At 41.9% G+C, this 22,420-nt stretch overlaps 5 protein-coding genes across 5 annotated transcripts; 3 read left to right on the top strand and 2 right to left on the bottom strand.

The window, feature by feature from the left end:
- Positions 1–5,843: 5,843 nt before the first annotated feature.
- Positions 5,844–6,152, bottom strand: BJ212DRAFT_1260545 (uncharacterized protein; the record flags this gene model as incomplete). The annotated part of the gene is made up of 1 exon (XM_041330121.1): positions 5,844–6,152. A coding segment is annotated over one exon (309 nt), but the record flags the coding sequence as incomplete, so codon positions are not given.
- Positions 6,153–6,871: 719 nt separating this feature from the next.
- On the bottom strand, positions 6,872–7,317 carry BJ212DRAFT_1295719 (uncharacterized protein; the record flags this gene model as incomplete). The annotated part of the gene is made up of 3 exons (XM_041332342.1): positions 6,872–6,953; positions 7,005–7,198; positions 7,258–7,317. The coding sequence occupies 3 exons, from the start codon at positions 7,315–7,317 to the stop codon at positions 6,872–6,874; spliced, it is 336 nt and encodes a 111-aa protein (XP_041198298.1).
- Positions 7,318–10,407: 3,090 nt separating this feature from the next.
- BJ212DRAFT_1261242 (uncharacterized protein) lies at positions 10,408–10,572 on the top strand (the record flags this gene model as incomplete). Its single annotated transcript, XM_041330166.1, has 1 exon — positions 10,408–10,572. A coding segment is annotated over one exon (165 nt), but the record flags the coding sequence as incomplete, so codon positions are not given.
- A 1,470-nt stretch (positions 10,573–12,042) lies between these two features.
- On the top strand, positions 12,043–14,230 carry BJ212DRAFT_1523754 (uncharacterized protein; the record flags this gene model as incomplete). Its single annotated transcript, XM_041341715.1, has 8 exons — positions 12,043–12,118; positions 12,340–12,480; positions 12,513–12,667; positions 12,724–13,063; positions 13,267–13,407; positions 13,473–13,541; positions 13,594–13,701; positions 13,806–14,230. 8 exons carry the CDS (start codon positions 12,043–12,045, stop codon positions 13,967–13,969), a joined length of 1,194 nt encoding a protein of 397 aa, XP_041198296.1. The 3' UTR covers positions 13,970–14,230.
- A 1,865-nt stretch (positions 14,231–16,095) lies between these two features.
- On the top strand, positions 16,096–17,171 carry BJ212DRAFT_1295717 (uncharacterized protein; the record flags this gene model as incomplete). Its single annotated transcript, XM_041332341.1, has 6 exons — positions 16,096–16,132; positions 16,197–16,221; positions 16,306–16,551; positions 16,606–16,655; positions 16,734–16,864; positions 16,923–17,171. 6 exons carry the CDS (start codon positions 16,096–16,098, stop codon positions 17,169–17,171), a joined length of 738 nt encoding a protein of 245 aa, XP_041198295.1.
- Between the last annotated feature and the right edge of the window lie 5,249 nt (positions 17,172–22,420).

Below are 22,420 nucleotides of genomic sequence, written 5' to 3'. Positions count from 1 at the left end.
AAATACTGGAGTTAGGGGATTACTGAAAGGAGATGTGTGCTGGTTGTGGATTCGGATGAATTGTGGACTGGACCGGACGAGTGGACAGATTGGATGACAAGATGTTGGAGGGGGATAAGATGTGAATAGGATTGGAGATAAGATGTGGATTGGATCTGAGATGAGATAAGGATTGGATCTGAGATCTGGATATGCAGATATGACACAATCTTTATACTCTTCTGCATTCACATGGTGCACTGCTCATGAATGCAATTGCAACCAAGGTGTCATATGCCATTCTGGACTCTCAACTCTAAATCTGCTTCTCTGGATATCCAGATCTGAGATTGGATCTCAAATGATCTGATCTATCTTTATCTCCCTTCCGGAATCCAAACCCTATATCAGTGCCCAACCCCATTTAGACTGCCCCTGTCTCTGGACTCCGGTTAACTATGTTTCCCTTTGATTATTGATCCACTACATACATTTCATTTCCAGTGTTCATTATTTGTGATCTGTCCTACTTACTAATAGACTCTGCATATGCTTTGTACATAGCCTTTATGTTTGCTGACTGATTCCTATATGATATCTACAGTATATAAACCTCCTGTAACTCTCGGAAATACTCCAGTTCGAATATCATCTTAGTTCCTGCTCATTCCTGTGTCCTCTGGACTCGAGATAAGTCTTTTGTCATATTCTGAGTCTTAGGATTGCATCCTAGACTACATTTCCAACTCTGCCTTAAAGGTAGTCCATCCGGATTAGTCTTATCTGCTTGCCCAGGTAATATCCAGATGTCCATTGGATTTATCTCATGTTTCAGATACGGACATCTGCTATCCACCCTAGTCAAATCCTGGAAACTCCAGATGACTGTTCTAGCCCCCGGAAATTAAGGGCACATACTCAGGAAAGGGGCACAGCATACGAGCTGAGGCCAAGCCCTTGTGATCCGACCCCCTTGAGCACATGACCTTAACACCAAGGACAATATTGTCACAGAGACAGATCCTATATTGGCCTGGATAGTGTGTGTGCTCCCCCATGAACAGAATCACTTCCATGGCCCACATCCCATTCACAATCATTTTTAAAGGGAATTCTGTCCATTGAAGTCAATGCTGCATTTCATGTCACTGTCTCTCCTGATTGAAAGTTACTTCCTATCACCAATCTGCAATCTATCTACTCTCTCCCTGATTTTGGCACAGTGTTCACAGAATATACCAATAATTTGTCCCAGAACACCCCAATAACAGCCTGGATATGCACATGAGATTTGGTCAGGACATGGAATGAGTTTCATTTACAACTGCTATCTACCTTCCAGTCATGAATCATGATGCCAAGTCAAATCATCCAGGCATTTCCACTGTCAGAAGCCTTCCCTTTGGGCAATTGTGATGCAGTTCTCATGCAATTGTCTGCTAGTAGTGGTAAGTATTACACTGCTGGCACCATTCATGTGCTCATGAGTGTTATGATCAAGCTAAGTCTGCAACAGGCAAATGAAGTGAATGAGTAATGTAGAACTTGGATTGGGGCTTGCACCAAGCCTGCTGCAACCAGTGAGCATCAAATGGTACAAGTTCACAGCAATAAATTTAGCTGCAAGGGCTATGGTTAATTATCAATGATTATGATGGTGAGTCATCAATCATTCTCTTTTCAAGGCTAAGGACATCGGCAGTGATGAGCTCCAATGAAGATACTTGATAAAGATGAGAGCTTGCTTAGGGCTCAAAGAGTAAGACAGTAAGAACCAAGTAGATTCAAGTTAGAGAATACAAGTGCTACCTGAGAGGTATATATACTGTAGGAAGGGATCAGGGCAAGTCTGCTATATTAGTGGTAAAGGTAGAGGGTGAACAAGTCATGGCGAGTCAGAATACCAAAGTAAGTAAGAGGTACCAGTTGAACGGTAAGGGTATGGGGTGTGCAAGTCATTGTTATGAACTAGAATAATGTAATGGCAGCAGCTCAATAAGAGCAACGGCTGACATCACGATCAAGACCTTGCAAATGCAAGGGTCATAAGACAAGGAAGAGAGAGTGTCTCTAACTTGAATATCAGTTCAGACAACTTAGGATTGGAGGTCCTAAGTGAAAGATGTTTCAGGTAGAATCTAGTAAGATTAAAGTGAAGTAACTAAAGCATACAAGAGGACTATTTATAGTGGGCTACTTGTGCTTTAGGGCAAGTGTGAGAATGAAATGAGTCAGAGATAAGAAATGCATAAGCAATAGCAAGAATAGGTCATCTAGCAATGGTGACTGCGGTTGTGATGTAATACAACAAATGGGTCAGAGATAAGTCTAGTGGCAGCATCATGTGGCTCGTGATGTAATACACAATAGAATGAAGAAAATGAATAGGGGCATATGTGACTGTAACAGTTATGATGAGTCACAATGAGTCAGAATACCAAAGTAAGTAAAGGATACTGGTTGGGCAGTAAGGGCATAGGGCCAGTGAGTCATTGGACAAGCCAACAAAGTGGTACAACCATCAAGAGTGATCAGTGGAATCAAAGAGAAATGGAAGGAACAAGTCAGAAAAGGAAATAGGGGTGATTGCCTGAGAGTGGAAGGTTCAGCAAGGTGTGAAAGTTAGGGAAAATGAATAGGGGCTAAACAGGTAGATGTTCTTGTAACAATGAGCCTGTGCAGATACCTATATTGCACAAGTGCATTACATCTTTCAAGCTGCTACAAAGAAAGGTCAAACATTACCTCACTATCTTGAAGACTCACCCCTCCTACAGTGACTTGCAAAACTATTACAATATTTGGTACTTTTCAGTGTACACAATATAGCACCTATGCATGTGAGAATCATGCTTAGTGTTGGTGGGGGCATGTGAACTACAAACCCTTGGCTACAGACTGACACTTGGATCACGTGATTTGGCCAAGAGGATGTGAAGATATGCCTATTTTAAGACAGATACCATTGTAACAGTTTTGCAGCTGTTGATATAGATAGTGGGATCTCAGTCAAATCAGAGGATGGTTACTGTTATTTGCTTATACAAATAAAAATATACATAAAAATATTATGTCTGAGTTTGAAATTGCTCCCATGCTTCTTTATTTTTAATCATTACCACCATGGGATCTCCCTCTACTACTCAAAAGAATACCATTATCTTTCAGCTTAATGCTGGTCATTCTATCCACTCTATTGCCTCCACAACTGGTGTCAGCACTACTACAATCTCCAAGCTTCATTAAAAAGAGTGTTCCTACTTGTAAAAGTTCACTGGTGGTCATTCAACCAAGCTTTCCTCAGTCAATATTTGTTATCCTATTTGTTTCATCTTCACTCAGCAGGCAGAAACTGCTATCCAAGTGATCAAATCTTTTTCAAATATTGTCAATTAGCCCCCCAACCCAAGTACCACTTGCTGCTACCTGAAAAAGCTGGGATGAGGGCTGTAGTCAAGTCCAAACACTCTTCTGTCTGCCAAATATTGCAAAGCATACTTGGACTTTGCCTATACTCACAAAAATTGGACTTTGAAGGACTGGAAGTTGGTCATATGGTCTGATGAAACCAAAATCAATTACCTAGGGTCAGATGGTTGCAAATGGGCTTGGAAAAAGTCAGGAGAGGAGCATAGCGACAGATTGGTATAAGGAACTATCAAGTTCAATGGAAATTCTGTGATGATATGGGGCTGTATGACCTGTGAAGAAGTTGGCTATGCTGCTAAGATTGATGGTAGAATGGATGGAGATCTTTACCTTCAAATTTTGAAGGACAAACTTCAGAATTTCCAGGAGTTTTATGATCTTAATGCTTCTGATGTCATCTTTCAGCAAGACAATGACCCTAAGTGTACCTGCAAAAAGGTCAAGAAGTGACTAGATGGACAGGAATTTAGGACTATTGTGTGGTCTGCACAATCTACTGACCTTAACCCATTGGAATACCTCTGGGACCTTGTCAAAAGAAGACTTGCAGAGTATGAGCATCTTCCTAAGGAAATAGTAGCAATGGTTGGGAATAAAGAAGCATGGGAGCAATTTCAAACTCAGACATAATATTTTTATGTATATTTTTATTTGTATAAGCAAATAACAGTAACCATCCTGTGATTTGACTGAGATCCCACTATCTATATCAACAGCTGCAAAACTGTTACAATGGTATCTGTCTTAAAATAGGCATATCTTCACATCCTCTTGGCCAAATCACGTGATCCAAGTGTCAGTCTGTAGCCAAGGGTTTGTAGTTCACATGCCCCCACCAACACTAAGCATGATTCTCACATGCATAGGTGCTATATTGTGTACACTGAAAAGTACCAAACATTGTAACAGTTTTGCAAGTCACTGTATATGTTCAGTACTTTCAAATCACAGCAACACCTGTTGCAATAACAGGCGAGCGAACAACAGGAGAGGGAGCTAGAAGACAAAGGTATGATCTCAGTTTCAGCTAGAACTCAGTGTATTAACATGCATAGTACCTAGAAGACAAAGGTACACTACAATTTTGGTCAGCTAACACTGACATACATGTTTTTAGGTACTCATATCTCAGTTTCAACTAGAACTGAGATGTGTGTGTCTGATGAGCACTTGGTTTTATACTAGGTAAGTAAGGAATGCAAAGGAGAAGTTTTCTGACATATATATATTGCAGGGCACAAGCCAACGTCATTCAGGCATAGCCTATTGGCCTGTCTGGCTCATGTGCTTGGACTTTTCTCTCCTGCCCATACCTATCAGTCAGATCCTTTGGTTTCATCAATCTCTCTCTCTTCAGATCACTCAGACTTCAACAACACCTACTGAGGATGTGACTGCTGGCATGTAATCTACCATCAGGATGGGACAGGTTAGATCTTCTGACCTGGCAGTATCATTCCACTGACAGCTGTTGCATGTGCTATCAAGCTTATTCCTATGTATGGCTTGAAGATGGACCACATGATAACTGCCACAAATGCAATGGAAATTTGTGATGAATACTACTTGAATATGTTTTTAGACAAGGAAGTTTTCAATATGATGCACTCTGGTTTAATGTAGATTTTCCATGTTGCCTGTGGTACAATTGATTATCTGCACTGATCTGATCATGTTGATAAGTATGATAGTACAATCTAGCCTGTTTACATCTAATCAAATCCTGATTTCATTGATTTTCATAAAACATATCAGCATCTGAGCTCTCCACCAATCACATGAGTACACTACTGAAGTCATAAGTGTTCTGTAACACACTTAAGCTACAGTGTGTTGTATATGAGATTGCAGTATGTGTTTTTCAAAAACTTGGCCTCACTACCTTCATCAGCACATTTACACCCTAATTAGATCAAGGGATGTGACATCTTGTAAGCAGCAGGCCCTAGAGTTATGGTGTAACACCTGCACATTTATTATTTGCGCATTCCACAGTGTGTGGTGTGCATTTCCCACTCCCAATTTCCCAACAACAAGTCACATGACCAGGAAAAAGTGCCATGTGACTGGTATCACATGATGAGCATTCTGAATCTTGTCATCAGGAATTGGCACATATGCAGCATTACAATTTCTAAATCAAATCTTTGTATCAGCTGATTGTTTGTACAGCTAGCAGGCCAAGTCACTACATCACACTCAGGGACAAAATTCCTGCTACTGTAAGGGAGTGGGTTCTTGTAGCTTGCCCTACTGCTTATATACATACAAGCACAACACAGATGAGTAACCTGAAGTTCATTTCCCATTTATTGTGAGTGACAGGACAGATATTCTACAGTACCACATTCCTCCCCAACTACCAAGTAAGTTGGGAATGACGAGACTATGCCAAAGTTCTTGTAAACTAATACACAATAGTAGCTAGCAAGATGTTAGGGCTCATATACCAGTTTCTCTAATAGAAATTGGCAGGCCTTGGTAATAAAGTGTTCTGCATGATGGAATGCTACACCCTCATCAAGAATTTTGAACATGAGATCTTTATAGCCCTCACTGACATGGCCAAACAACATGTCCTTGAAGCATTTGATGGCATCACCATATGGTTGAGGGTTCCTACCATTGAGAAGAAAACAGCCCATACCATTCCACCATGTAGTGTGCCAATCCTTGCTGCAACCAGCTGGGTCACCACAATCATTTGAGTGCATCAATATTCTTGGTTCCTCTGCAGTCACAATTCAATGATGGTGATCAAGAGCAGCTTGAACATAAACCACATTTAGAAAGACCTTGTTGCCCATCAGCTCCTGGTGTGCATGGGTGATCTTGGTAATGGGAGTTTCTGTGAGTTGCTGAAAAGCAAATGTTATGGTGAACTAGGATGGGCGCGACAACAGGTACTCGATAAGAGTAACGCCTGAAGCTGGATCAAGGCCTTACAAATGTAAGGTTCTTAAGACAAGTCAGAGAGAGTGTCTCTGGCTCAAATATTGGTTATCAGATGACTTAGGATTGGAGGTCCTAAGCGAAGGATAGTTCAGGGTAAAACCTAGTAGATTAAAGTGAAGTCTATCTAAGTACATGACTGGGTTTATATAGGCGTAGGTACTTTAGGGCAGGTACGCATACGTCATCAATCGAGTCAGAGATAAGAGAATGAGTCATCTAGTGACGTCATAGTGAGTCAGAGATAAGGAAATGAGTCAGCTAGCGACGGCACGTGGCGGTCGTGCTGTGATACAGTGACGTTGATATAGAAAGACGTTAGTCTAATGATGGCACAGCCAGGTGCGGTCATGACGTAATACACAAGTATAGAAAGAAAAGATAGGGGGGTAACCACGATTGTAACAGCAAATGGAAAAAGTGAACAGACATGATATTTGATAGCCATATTTATTAGTTGAGCTGGGTGGAAGCAGAAACATGCTGCAAACACATGGGAAACAACAAATTCTCATGCATAGCAGCATTGGTACATGTTGCAGAAATGGAGGAATTTTGTAAGCTCATTGAGTGTATATGAGCCAGCATGCATCCTAGTACAAATTATCAAGTGGCTAAATAGAAGAGCAAGGGCATTAACATACCTTCCAAATGTAAGCTCAAGAAACAACTCAAAGGCATCCTGGGATATTCCTTTGAGGTGAATGGGCTTGTCATCACTCATGCTGTCCAGCTCCATTTGACCACTGTTCTGAGTAGCAGCAAACATATCATGAAACACATTGGAAGCTGAGGATAAAATTAAACTGCAGAGCTTGTACAGTATGTTCTCAACCTGCTAGCACAAAATATTTCAAATTGTGAGTCCAAACTGAAGAATACATTAGTAAAACACACCTGCAAGATATGGCTTGATGTATGAAAGTAGTAAACAGAGTGTCGAGTTGCCTTTGACATATTGATGATTCAAGAGGTTTTACAAAAACAATGATCAGCTAGGAAGTGGGGATGGACAATGCCAGCAAACAAAGCATGGCATTATGTAATCAACACTACTGATGTATGAGTGGCAAATGCACAGCAAGCCTACAGAAGTAGCTACTCAAGATAAGTGTCAAAGTACAAGGTTATCAAGCTATTGATCAATATAAACATTATAGAGAGTACAGTGGCTCAAAAAACTGTCCGCATGTTTTCACATTTTTCACTATCTATGATATTGTGTGAGAACTCACAAATGCCTCAAGGACATGCTTATACCACATTGTAGTATGGCTTCAGGGCTTTCATTTGAGCCCTACACCGTGGGAATCGGTGGAGATATGGTGGAGACATAAGGCTTACAAAATCATGACTCATGTGGACAGTTTTTTGAGCACATATTAAAAACTATATAAATCATCATTTATGACACCATAACAATCATGCCACCATTAAATAAATTATAAAGTGGTGTCATTATGTCATTTTAAAACCATATCTAACTATACAAACCAAAAATTTCCATATGTCATGGTTATATTCACCATGAAAGCCACCCCCCCTGCTCAAAGGGATAATATCCTCTCTCTTTCCTATTCTGGCCTCTCTGCTTGTCAAATTTCCTCTAGAACTGGAGTATCCAAGTCCACTGTGGCCAAGTTTATCAAAGAAAGTCACACAGACAAGGAAAACTTCTGTGAAGGGCATCCATCCAAGCTCACCTCTACTGATAGGAGGGCTATTATTCAACATATCACTACAGGAAAGGCTGATAATGCTGTCCAGGTCACCTATTACATCAATTCCACCATCACATTCCCTGTCTCTTCACACACTGTGAGAAACATTCTCAAGACAGCTCATCTCAGGTCAGTAACAAGGAAGAAAAGGTTCTCCTCTCTATCACACATATGCAGAGAGGACTAGCACCCTTCTTTTTTCACATATATACCTTGCCATCTGACCCAATCCTATTTATTGTGGTCTTATATGATCATATAACATGCTTCCAGTCCATATAATCCAATTCTGATGGGCTAAGGCAAAGGTTAGTCATCTCTGTTTATGTGTGATAGAGAGGAGAACCTTTTCTTCCTTGTTACTGACCTGAGATGAGCTGTCTTGAGAATGTTTCTCACAGTGTGTGAAGAGACAGGGAATGTGATGGTGGAATTGATGTAATAGGTGACCTGGACAGCATTATCAGCCTTTCCTGTAGTGATATGTTGAATAATAGCCCTCCTATCAGTAGAGGTGAGCTTGGATGGATGCCCTTCACAGAAGTTTTCCTTGTCTGTGTGACTTTCTTTGATAAACTTGGCCACAGTGGACTTGGATACTCCAGTTCTAGAGGAAATTTGACAAGCAGAGAGGCCAGAATAGGAAAGAGAGAGGATATTATCCCTTTGAGCAGGGGGGGTGGCTTTCATGGTGAATATAACCATGACATATGGAAATTTTTGGTTTGTATAGTTAGATATGGTTTTAAAATGACATAATGACACCACTTTATAATTTATTTAATGGTGGCATGATTGTTATGGTGTCATAAATGATGATTTATATAGTTTTTAATATGTGCTCAAAAAACTGTCCACATGAGTCATGATTTTGTAAGCCTTATGTCTCCACCATATCTCCACCGATTCCCACGGTGTAGGGCTCAAATGAAAGCCCTGAAGCCATACTACAATGTGGTATAAGCATGTCCTTGAGGCATTTGTGAGTTCTCACACAATATCATAGATAGTGAAAAATGTGAAAACATGCGGACAGTTTTTTGAGCCACTGTATATTACTCATTATCACGATCTTCACCCACTGCTGACTGTTGTGATGGCCCTGCAACATTTTTTGGGACTGCCTCACCTTGTATTGTAACACCCAATGGTGTCCATCAACACCTGGATCTTTTTTGTCTTTGCTGATGGTGCATTTTTTGCTGCTGTTATGTCTTTATTAGTGACTATTATTTGCTTGTCTTCTCATGCAAAGTTTGATTATGTTGTTGTCATCCAAATGCTACTCTGTCTTCAAGTCAATCTACTGTGATGCCTGTGCTACCAATAGCTTTGCCTCAATTACCATCTTGTATGCTAAATCAGAATCCATGGTCTGCAAATATTTTCACTGCCCACAATACTTTGTCAGATATGTACTGACATGCCCATCATATTCTTCATCAAGAGGATGCTGACCCAATCCAGCTCACATTTCATATAGACACTATATCAGGGGATGCTATCCCATTACTTGAAGCCCTTGCACATGACCCTCAAGGACTTGAGATGCAAGATTGGCTCTCTCATACAGTGCATTTGCTGTGAAATATCTCTGTACTTTTTTCATCATTTCAGTACAATTTGCAGAATTGGTAATCCATCTCTTGTTATAAACTAGGATAGTTCTAACAATGGACAACTCAATAAGAGTCAGAACCTCTGTTGAGAATCTACACAAGGTGATAAGCCAGGTGTTCAGAGTAAGCTAAGACAGAGGGGTGTCTCTGACTTAAAGTACTGTTCAGACAACTTAAGATTGGGGGTCTTAAGCAAAGGATGTTCCAGGTAAAACCTAGTAAGATTAAAGTAAGGAAACTACACAGTTATGAGTCACATATTTATAGGGAATACCGGGAGGAGTTTAGGGCAGGTGCGAGTAAGTAAAGATATGAGCATATGCCTAATATGGATGGTATGATGAGGTCAGAGATACCAGAAAGGAAATGTTCACATAGACAGGACATGTAGATGGTGTCTAATGGCAGCAGTAGCAGCACATGACATAATACAGTAAATGTAAGATAAGTCAGATGGAGACAATAGATGACAAGAGAGAAGAAAAAGTACAGTAGGGCAGGGCATATCATAACATCTCTTATATGTATTTTGCGTCATTGATTATGCAACAGCATAGATGACAATGTCATGATTCCAGAACCAGTGGCCTTGCTGCACACAGGCTGTCCAGGCTATCCAAAAAAATGATTGATGTCAAATTCCTCACTGAAGCAGTCTCTACTTCCCAACAAATTAAACTCACTGAGCTTTCTGAAATGCTTGGAGTCACAGGAACACATTACAATGCCATATGAAGTGCTATGGAGTTGAAAGAAAATACTCAAACCTTACCAATGTTGACCTTGATTGTCTTGTCACTGAGTTCAAGAAAGAGCAACCTGATTCAGGCATAAGATACATGATTGGTTTTCTCCATAGGCATGGACTGTGAGTGCAGCATTGACATGTGGTAGAATCGCTCTGCAGAGTTGACAGATTAGGTCAGGTGTTGCATGACTGATGGGTCAAACATTGGTGTAAGTATCATGTTAAGCAGCCTAATGCATTGTGGCACATAGATGGACACCATAAATTAATTCACTAGGGAATAGTCATTCATGGTTTTATTGATGGTTTCTGCAGAACAGTTTGATATTTTCATTTGTACAGCTTGTTAATTCTCATTTGTATTTCTGCCAGATAATGGGATTGCAAGCAAGTAATAACAATTATTCAACAACTGTTCTGGATTTTTTTAAGCAAGCAACACAGGTTTTCAGGATGCCTTCTCGAGTGTGAGGAGATCAGGGTGGAGAGAATCTTGATATAGCAACTTACATGATAATGAAAAACAGACCATGCTGTGCCTCTTTCATGTGGGGATCATGAGTTGTGATCCTGTTGGTTTATGTTATTTAGTACTAACACCCAATGTACTAAGCTTTACACAGAACACTCAAATTGAACATTTGTGGGTTGAGGTTGGCACACAATTCACTAGGCAATAGAGAGTGTTTTTTTACCTGACTTGAAAATTATCATGGGCTCAATCCTCAGACTGCAAATCACATCTGGCTACTCCAGACTTTATTTCTTGATGAAATCAATTTGGATTGCTCAAATTTTCAGGCAGAATGGAACTGTCATCCCATTCATGGTCCTGACACCAACAAAAAGAGTCCCAAGGTAAACTCACAGCTGAATTTTTGATGTAATGTTGACAAATTACTGGATGGACACATAGGATTTATGTTTTTTAGGGCACTTGCAGTTTGGCATCTATCATGATGACTGTGAAGGCATGCATCCTGATGTGATTAACAAGTACTATGGAGTCCATGGTCACACGATAACTCAAAAGCATCATCAAACAGGAGCTGGACACCCTGCTGATGAAGAAGACAGCAACCCAGATAGTGATGATGAACATCCAAATACTATGGTACAGGCAATCAACAATCAGCAAAGATACCAGATCCATCATGAGGCTATTAGTGTGCCATCACAACATGACAGCAGTTTTCTGCCACCCTTGATGAAGTTATAGCTGAGGATATCATGCCAAACAATTGCAGGCTAATGTTAGATGAGTGGGATGGAGATGACTACCTGAAATTTGAGACTATTACCTTTGGTCAATGAGGATCAAAAGAACTTTACGTTTCACTTGCTGAACCGATCTGGTTTGATTGAGCAAAATTATGGTGTCAGGCATTATTAGTCTTGTCATATTTTTTAACTGCCAGCAGCAACTAATTACAAGTACTACACATCAATGTAAATTGTCATATCCTTGTTAGGTGTATATAAACTGCCAGGCTATCTGTGTAATTACCTTGCTTAAGGTCATCTGCACATCTGAGTCTACTGCTTCAAGTTGTCTCCACATTCCCTTTCACTAGTGCCTTCCAACTCCCAAGCCATGGATCCCAAAGGCAACAACTTGAATCAAGAACTCTTCTGTAGAGGCCTCAAGTCCAACAGTCAAACATGTGACTGTGAGGAGTTTTTCCCTTGCACATAGGATGAAGGCCATTGCACAGAGTGTGGCCATGGTCACAGCAAGCACCCCTGGAAAGCTCCAATGAGTTGTGAACCAGTACTGGAAGTTCAAGAGGATGCTGATGAACAACCTTGGCTAAGTTCAGCAGCTGCTATCAAGGATATCTTTACTTGAATCACTAGTGGAAAAACTGCCAACTTGAATGACAACCTGAAGCTTGCCACTACAGGCAAGCAAGGAAGCCTAGTGCCACTCACCAGTGCTCGAGAGGAAGCATTATTAACTATGTCATCAACTTGGCTTGCTGGTTATCACAAGCTGGCCAAGGGCCTAGCACCATCAGCAGGCTTGTGAAAGGTAAGTGCTGTCCTAGTAGTACATGAAAATAGATTCACATGAAAATTATATTCAGGATCATAAGGAAATTACCAGCTCACAAATGGTTGGAAGCCAAGCACACACTGGCAGGCACATCCCTAGTATCTCAACATCAGGGAACATGTTTCATATTGCATCAGTGGCCATGTTGACTTGTGGTGTTGATGTCAGTCAAGTGTGCCCTTGAGAAACAGGTTAACTCGCTAACTCAGCTTTTGACAGAGGGATGGTCTTATCAGAGTGTCCAAAGCCCCAACCAAGAACAGCAAAAATGAAATCCAGGCTATGAAAAACTGTGGCTGTTACCTTGAACAACAGCTCATCATTGAAAGTGGATGGAATTATCACAAGGTCACCAGTCAGTTACAAAGCTGGTTTCCTAAAGTCTTCGATTACCTCAATGTTCAAGCTGAGAAACAACAATCAGCTACATTGCAGCATGAACATGAAAAGAAGCCAATTTGGCAGCTCCTCAACAAGTGCAGACAAACACTAACAGTCATTGATATTGGGTTTCTGGCTAGGTGTGATCTTGTGAAACATAAGGGCCAGGACAAAGCAAGTGTTACTGATTGTCATCTTTGGTTTGATGTGTTCTCATTTATTTTTTGCTTCATTCAAGTTGTACTCATGGAATACTACTGGCACTAGTCACAAGGAACTGGATTCCTAGCAGTGTTTATGAGTCTTGGAACACTCAGCCTGTGATAGCTGAATCAGATTCTGAACACAACAATTGTAACAACATCCTTTTGTCTGACACAGATAATTCAGTTAACATCAAGTCAGATAATGATATTGCAAGTTCATTGATGGAGCTTGATATGTCCTTGGATTCAGACACCAAGGACCCAAAGGGTAAAGGCAAGGCAGCACCTGCTAAGTCACCCATGAGAAGACAGAATGGTGAGTACTATTTGTGATTCAAATTATAGTATGATGAACTCATCCATTTCATTAGCAAAGCACAGTCACACTCCGCCCCCCCCCATTGTCATCAGAAGCTACTAGGAAAGCAGTTCAGAAGAAACTCAAAAAAGGTTTGTCTCTCAAATATTGCAACAACTGAGCTTATTTTATCTGTTGTTCTAGAACCTGCAAGTGGCACTGCTGTTCCCTTGTTTTTAATGAACTCTGAGTCTGCCTCTGAACTTGAACCACCTCCATCAACCCAGATCAGGGCTCAATCCAATAGTTATAGTGAGTTTACCATTCTGCTCATTTACACTACTTGTTGATGAACATCTACACTGCTGTTATTTCAGAAATGGTATCATTTCATACTATGACTGGTTGAGTGCCAGCTACCCTCAAAGTAAAGAACAAGATATCTGCTCCACCAGACTTTGTCTCAGTCAGCAAAGCAGATGTCCTGTGGTATGACAAGATACAGGACAATGACCCTTTCACAGAATACATCAATCCTTGGGACTCCCATTACTCTATGCTGAATCTTGCCAACCTCTGAGTAATTTGAGAGTCGGCATAGGCTATGTTGCACAACATTTGATGGTAACTAGGTCTATTTCCCAAATCACAGGCACATTAATTTCGTAGTTTTTGTTCTTTGTGCATCACCATTCATACTAGTATCCTCATCATCTCATTCCATATTGCTACATTCAACTTGCACCCTCATAATGCCTCACCTACTAATGATATCTTGCAGTCAGATACATGATTTACTTGTTACTACTTTGTAGACACTCATTTGATGCAGATGTCTATATGCACATGTTTGACCACATCTTGATGATGAAGGAGTTGCACTATAAGAACTACAGGCAGCAACAGATGGAGACAAGGAAGTGTGGGGAGCCCAAGGTCATGTTGTGGTGTTAAGCTTTGGGCAAGAAGAGCATGTCAGATGCATGTACTGTATAATATCTGTCCATCACTCACAATAAACAAGAGCCAGGATAGAGACAGAACACAAGCTCCTGCAGGTAAAACAAGGTGAGAAGGATATCACAAAATGGCAGGAAACAGACTTACTCATCTATGTTATGCTTGTATATATTGTCCCTGAGTGTGATGTAGTGACTTTGTCATATGCCATTCTGGACTCTCAACTCTAAATCTGCTTCTCCAGATATCCAGATCTGAGATTGGATCTCAAATGATCTGATCTATCTTTATCTCCCTTCCAGAATCCAAACCCTATATCAGCGCCCAACCCCATTTAGACTGCCCCTGTCTCTGGACTCTGGTTAACCATGTTTCCCTTTTGATTATTGATCCACTACATACATTTCATTTCCAGTGTTCATTATTTGTGATCTGTCCTACTTACTAATAGACTCTGCATATGCTTTGTACATAGCCTTTATGTTTGCTGACTGATTCCTATATGATACCTACAGTATATAAACCTCCTGTAACTCTCGGAAGTACTCCAGTTCAAATATCATCTTAGTTCCTGCTCATTCCTGTGTCCTCCAGACTTGAGATAAGTCTCTTGTCATATTCCAAGTCTTAGGATTGCATCCTAGACTACATTTCTGACTCTACCTTAAAGGTAGTCCATCCTCTGTTAGTTTCTAGTCCAGACTTCGTCCGGATTAGTCTTATCTGATTGCCCAGGTAACATCCAGACATCCATCAGATTTATCTCACATTTCAGATCTGGATGTCCATTGTCTGCCCTAGTCAAATCCCGGAAACTCTGGACAACTGTTTTAGCCCCTGGAAATTAAGGGCACATACTCAGAAAAGGGGCACAGTGTATGAGCTGAGGCCAAGCCCTTGTGATCTGACCCCCTTGAGCATGCGACCTTAACAGACTTGGCCTGCTAGCTGTGAACAATCAGCTGATACAAAGACAGTGTGCGGAATTGCTTAAGAAATTTGGGAGTGGGAAATGTGCACCGCACAAGGTGCAGAATGCACAAATAATAAATGTGCAGGTGTTACACCATATAGAGTGACATGTCATATCCCTTGACCTAATTAGGGTGTAAAAGTGCCAGTAAAGGTAATGAGACTGAGTTGTTGAAAAACACATACTGCAATCTCACATGCAACACACTATAAGCATTCATTTCAGTGGTTTTGCTGATGTATGAACAAGTATAGTATCTGTATCTGCAAGTGTTTAATTTTAAGAAAGAAAAAGGCTAGTGCAATGCTTTCCCATAACTACTGACTAAGCACTCCTTCCACACCCATGAGTTCATTTACAGAGAAATGTTTATTTGCTTGCCACAGAACCCACTTCCACTAAAGTGGAGTCAGGGATCTCACATGTGCTCTGGTCACATGTCTGGTACTTATTCTACTGATTATTTGTGATTATATGATGTTACTTTTGTTGATGTACCTTTTCAAGTTCTGCCAAGTTCTGCCATGGCAAATGGCAGAATGGCAGTAATCTGCCAATAGGGACATTCAAAGTTGGGTTTTGACACCATTTTTGACATCATTTTCAATTCTGTTTTTGACTCTCTGCAGAAAATGAGTTGGTTTCAATGATTTGTTGATTTCATTTAGCATTAATGGCACAGGCTCTGAAATCTGGTGTTATCCAATTGTCAAACGGCTCATTATTCAAGTGGTGTGGCTGCCAATGACCACAATAAGGGAGTTGCTGGAGACATGCCTTGCTGCTGCCCAGAATTCAGCAATGGCAAAGGTGAGCAAAAGCTGCCCAAAGTCCTGTGTTAAGCCTGCAGCTACTGACATGAAAGAGAACTTAGATCCTTGGGAGGCTGCTGGGACCAGGTCAGCAGACAAGAGAAGAACTATTCTTGTAGCATGAGTTGTCCAGTATTATAACACATGCTACTGACTCTTTGTATGAGCTAGTTGGTCTAAACCTGAGAACCACCACCTTACAGACTCATTACTCACTCTCATTAAGGAGAGTAACACCTATCACAAGGCATTCAGATTTGTGCTGCTTGGTAGTGGCAAGGTTGCTTCAACTGGAGACTGGCCTGCAAATCTTTACTGGCAATTGGCTACAGCCCTTTTTCTCAATCGCAAGGACTCGCCATGGAAGAATGTAGACCTCAGTGACCTTGCAGAAACTGTCAAGAACTGCATAATGAAGTATGTGTTTCACTTCAATCTAATCTTGTATTGAAAGCTTAAAATCATATACAGTGGGCTATGCAAGGCATTCATAAAGCACCATGATTCAATGTCACAGACTGGTCAGGGCTTGATTGAAATGCATGGGGTATGATTTGATGAGTGTCTGTGATGTGAGCTAACACTTTTTTCTTGTACAGACCAAGTCAAGAAAAGGTTTCCATGGTATAAACAGATGAATGCCTTGTATTGCGAGAGTCCTGCTGTGGACTGCTCCACTGTGTCTAACAGTGCATCTCAGCTTGATCTAACCATCCTCAACTGCTCTCAGGTGTGTAGTATGTTGTTATACCTTCAAGCACACTTTAGATAATATTTCAATGTTCCAGACTATAGATGATGATGATGAGATACCAATCAAGTGGGCTTGCTCACCAACTCCTGAGTATACCAAGGATGACGACAAATCAAGCACCATCTTCTGTCCATCATGCAAGTGGCCAGGAGCAAAAGTTGATGCACAGCCATATCGAGGACCTTACCACCTCCCTCAGCGAGTCAAGGGTGAAAGTTGCTTGAGTGCAGGAGCAAGAGCATACTCTGCAGATCCAGGCAAAGGAAGATCAAAAAAAGGCTGAGTTTGATTCTCATCTCCAGTTTAAGGCTGCCGAAGCTGAACAACAGTGTGCATACAAGCTCACCATGCTTGAACAGCAAATTGAGCTTGAACATCTGTGAGCTCAACCTAACTTTGCTGGTCCCTTGCATCAGAGTGGCCCTCCCTATCCTGGACTGTCTATTCCATGGGCTATTGATCCATCTCTTAACTAGCTTATCTTCTACTTGCATCTCTACCATCCTCTCCTTTCGAGTTCCACTCCTTTCTACATATGACTACTAATTGATATCCAGCCATTCAAGTAATTCCTCTTTCAGAGTCTCCTGTTTAATCTTTGCTTCCAACAGCAGAACTTCACTACTTTCATCCCATATCCTTTCAATACCAGCTGCTCTCTCCCTTTGCTTTTGTTGCCATTCTTGTTCTAGTTCTCATTGATCCTTGACATACTTGATTCCACTTCTGAAAAATCAATCATTCGTAATGTTGCCCTTATCCTCATATTTGTCATATCCGCATATCTGGATCTCAGATCCACATCTTATCTCTGATCCTATCCACATCTTATCTCCCTCCAACATCTCGTCATTCAATCTGTCCACTCGTCCGGTCCGGTCCACAACTCATCCAAATCCACAACCAGCGCCTGTCTCCTTTCAGTAACCCCCTAACTCCGGTATTTTGGTTATCTGTATATCTGTCCTGTTCCCTTATCTGCTACCTATGTTTCATTTCCGTTTCATGATTTGTGATCCATTTCTACTTACCAATAGACTATCCACATGCTTCATACATAGCCTTGGACTCTGCTGATTGATCATTCCATTAGATACCTATAGTATATAACCTCCTGTAACTTTCTGTAGTACCTCAGTTTGAATATCATCTTAGTTCTACTCATTCCTGTCCTCTGGACTTGAGTATCTCTACTCTCGTCACCCTCCAAGACTTAGGATTGATTCCTATAGTCTATCCATATCTGCCTCTGTCTCTGACAGTCCATTACTGTTAGTTTCTAGTCTGGACTCATCCAGATTAGCCCTACAATACTTATCCCTCATCCGGAAGTTGTCCGGATCCATTACGCTACTCATCCAACCTTCCAGACACATTAGTCTTGCCTTCCTGAAATAAGGGGCAATACTTGGGTAAGGGGCACAGCGCACGAGCTGAGGCTGAAGCCCTTCAGATTCAGTTATCCCTTGAGTACAACCTTAACAGTATATTCAAACTCACACCTTACTGAGTATACTTACACTTCCTATGGCTCCAACCAAAACTGCAAACACTCTCTGAGTGGCCGGATTAGTATCCACCCACTGTGATTCCACTCCTATCATTGACACCTTCAATAGCTTCTCGCAGCATCGTGTTAGCCAGCGCACTACTGCTGGAAGCATCTCGGAGCTTCTGAGTCGTCAACATCTGGAGACCCCTACATGGACTCCAGCCCTAGCCCCTCTGGGCCAAAGAGATCTGGATGACGATGACGTTGATCATGATACCCCTGGCAGAAACCCACCAGATGGTAACAGTGGAAATCCGGATGATGATCCGGATGATGAAGACAATGATGATAGAGACAATGGCCTGGGTCCACAGGATTGCGTTATGGTACTCCTATCCAGAGCTATCAACAATCTCGCCTGAAACAATCATTGCACCACCCTCCCCGAAGATCCTAAAGTCAAGGTCCAGGAGCCAGATGTCTTTGATGGCACCAAGCCCCAGAAACTTCATGCATTCTTTGTCCAGTGCGAGCTCAACTTCCAGAGCAAACCCAACACTTTCCATACCAGAAGGTCTAAAGTCAATTTTGCCCAATCCTACCTCAAAGGAATGGCCCTTGAGTGGTTCAAACCTGACCTCCTTTCCAATGAACATACTGATCGTCTGGACTGGATGGATGACTATTCCAAGTTCATGCTTGAACTCCAGACCAATTTCGGACCTCATGACCCCTCCAGAGATGTGGAAATGCAGCTCGAGCAACTCAATATGCACAATGGACAGTGCATCAACAAGTATGTTGTAGAATTCCAATGACTTGCCTCTCAGGTCCGTGGATGGGGTGACGGAGCCCTACGCCGACAATTCTATAATGGACTTCCTGCTCGTATCAAGGATGAAATCAGTCGCATGGGAAAACCTGGCACACTCTTGGAATACAAAACCCTTGCGTAGACCATTGATGCCTGCTATTGGGAATGCAAGGGAGAGATCTCCCATGAAACCAAATCCTCCACACCCAATCCTCCTGCCAAGTCTTCCAAACGGACCAATGCCAATGTGTCCGGATCCAGAAGCACTTCCTCCGGAAACAACAAATCTGGAAAGACGACTTCGTCCACTACCTCCGCTTCTAAAGCTCTGGACCTTAACAGCAAATTGGGTAAGGATGGAAAGCTTACATCTGAAGAACGTCAGAGGAGGCTGGACAGGAAGCTCTGTCTGTTCTGTGGTGGACCTGGGCATACTGCTTGGGACTGCACAAAGTCAACTTCGCGCACTACCAAAGGTCATGCAGCTACAGTCAATCCAGGAACCAAACCAGATGCCTTGGACGAGGCGAAAAAATAATCTGCGACCCTCCTGACTCCACATGGGATGAGGGTTGCATTGACTCAACCTGTGCAATGGAGCTATGACTCAATGCTGTTTCCTTGTCCGATCCAAACTCTCTCTGTCCATATGTTTCCATCCCTATGTATTCTGATATTTCTGACTTTCCAACTCTTGTAGATTGTGGTTCTTCCCATTGCTTCATAGAATCCGGCTTTGTCCGTAAATATAATCTACCTACCTATGCAATTCCTCTGATTCCGCTCTGTTTATTTGATGGTACTTGTAATGCAACCATTTCTGAAGCTATAGATCTGCCCATCCATTTCTCATCCGGTGTAGTCACCTCCAATATGTTCTATGTAACTCCTTTGGATTCATCCTGTCTTATTGTCCTTGGATATAGCTGGCTTAACCAACACAATCCATTGATTGACTGGGTTTCGCACAGCATTGAGTTCCGGACTTCATCTCATGGAATGCCATTGACCCCTCTGATATCGCCTCTGCCACCTCCAGTGGAAACTACCCCTCCGACTACTTCAGACACCTCTGCTGATACCTCTGAGCCTAACATTTCTCTAATCAATGCAGTTGCCTTTTGCCAGGCCTGCAAGTTAGAAGGCTCCAAGCAGTTCAGCATCTCCCTACGTCCTTCTGGTGCCAAGATCCACTCCGTATCCACTTCATCTGATGCTCCAGATCTATCTGTGATCCCTCCGGAGTGTTACAGTGCCCCACTCTTTTTCTCATCATCACTGTGGACTCCTATATGGCTGTACTTCTAATGCTTCCTTTTCACTGTGCTGTCTCCTCATGGTCTCTCTTATCTTTAACTCACACCTTGTTTTCCCATGAACCTTCCATTTCCAGTACTAGTTACCCTTTGCCCAGCCTGGTCTGTGCACAATTCCCTTACATATATAAACCTTAGTTACCATTTGTATTTTCTCTAACTTGAATCTACTTGGTTCTCCTTGATACTTGAACTCTAGCTCCTTGGGAAGGAGGCTAGCCATTGTCCCATTTGAACCTTAGATCCTGTGGGAGTCTAAGTGATCACTCCTGAGGGAGGCATTGACTCGATAAGGCTTAGTCCTTGATCAACCTTGATCCTGATTCCTTTATTGGAACAATGCTCAATCTGAGTTCATAACAAAAGATTCAAGTTACCTTTGAACCCCTCCATCTGTAGGGTTTTACTCTTTGAACCTATGGAACTGATTGATTGCCAAAGTGGCACCTTCTAAGAAAAGCAAGAAGGCTTTCTCTGAACGATCTGGGATCCCATATAGTCCCTATCCACCCAACTCTCCTAGACGAACCTCTTCGTCGTGAGGATCCTTTGACGCTCCCTGCACTCCTGTTCTCCCTACTCTTGCTGTCCCAGGCCCATCTTCCATTACACACTGCACTATCGTTTCTCATTTTGAAACAAGTGCACCAGCATCTGTAGAAGACAGAGATGAAGAAATCCCTGATGCTCCACCTGTTGAACCGGTAGCACCACCCAGATTCCCTACCCCTGAACCAGATGCAGACACAGACACAGACTCTGACACTGATGATGACGTGCCTAAACCTATTGAAAGAAAGATCTGCACCCCACCTGACTTCGATGGAAACCAAGATGGAACCTCAAGGTTCCTTCATCTTGTCACACTCTATCTAGACACAAACAATGAAATCTATGATACCGACACTAGAAAAATTGCCTTCGCCCTTTCATTCATGAAGGAAGGCACAGCTGCAGCATGGATGGAAGATTTCATCAAACATGCCCAGCAACTTGACCCCACATCCACCCATGGAGAAAAGAATGGATATGGAACTTGGGACAAATTCATCTCCCAGTTTGAAGAAACCTTCAACCCAATCAACTCAGCTGGTACTGCGCTTCATAAGCTCCATGCCCTTAAATAAGGCAATGACTTAAGCGAGTACATAGCCACATTCCAACAGCTCTGTAACCAAGCTGAGATCTACAGCTTCAATGCTCAGAAAGATGACTTCCTCTGAGGCCTTAAACAGCCACTCATCACGAAACTTTGCAACTCCGGAGAGATCCCTGACACCCTTGACAGAATAGTCAAGAAGGTGATATCCATTGAGAACTCCTATCAGCTTCTCCTTGCCCACAGACCCCAGAACAACAATAGAAACACCTGATTCAATGATCGCTGATCAACCCCATGCTTCACCCCAAGAAACAACAATCCTAATGCCATGGACGTTGATCGCCTCTCTGAGAATGATAAAAGAGAGTATATGAAGCAAGGAAATGCTTCTCCTGTGGAAAGGTTGGTCACAGATCTAATGATCAAGAATTCCACCCCTGAAATGGAGATGTTAGAAAGAATAACTATAAAGGAAAGCAAACAGTAAGGCATACAGTGCCTAAAGAAGAAGACACCAGCAAGATTGAAGATCTCAATGCCCGAAGAATGGATTTTTGAACCAGGAGCCTACTGCAATGTTAGCCACTCCTTGTATTGATATACATATCTCACACAATATAGGAAAAATTAAAGAATTAAGGGTCCTGGCGACTGTCTTTTCCTCCATACACCCCAATAAATCATTGCAAACCACTGCTGTTGTCAACTGTGGCGCAGCTGCCACATTCATCCATTGGATGTTTGTAAGAAAGCATAGAATCAAGACACATCATTTTGAAACCCCTTTCCCTATCCGAACTGCTGATGG

This window comes from Suillus subaureus (assembly GCF_016647635.1).
Source record: "Suillus subaureus strain MN1 chromosome Unknown BJ212scaffold_3, whole genome shotgun sequence".
In the NCBI taxonomy this organism is placed as follows: Eukaryota; Fungi; Basidiomycota; class Agaricomycetes; order Boletales; family Suillaceae; genus Suillus; species Suillus subaureus.
Note: the sequence above shows the minus strand (reverse complement) of the source record. Positions and strands in the feature narration are given on the sequence as shown.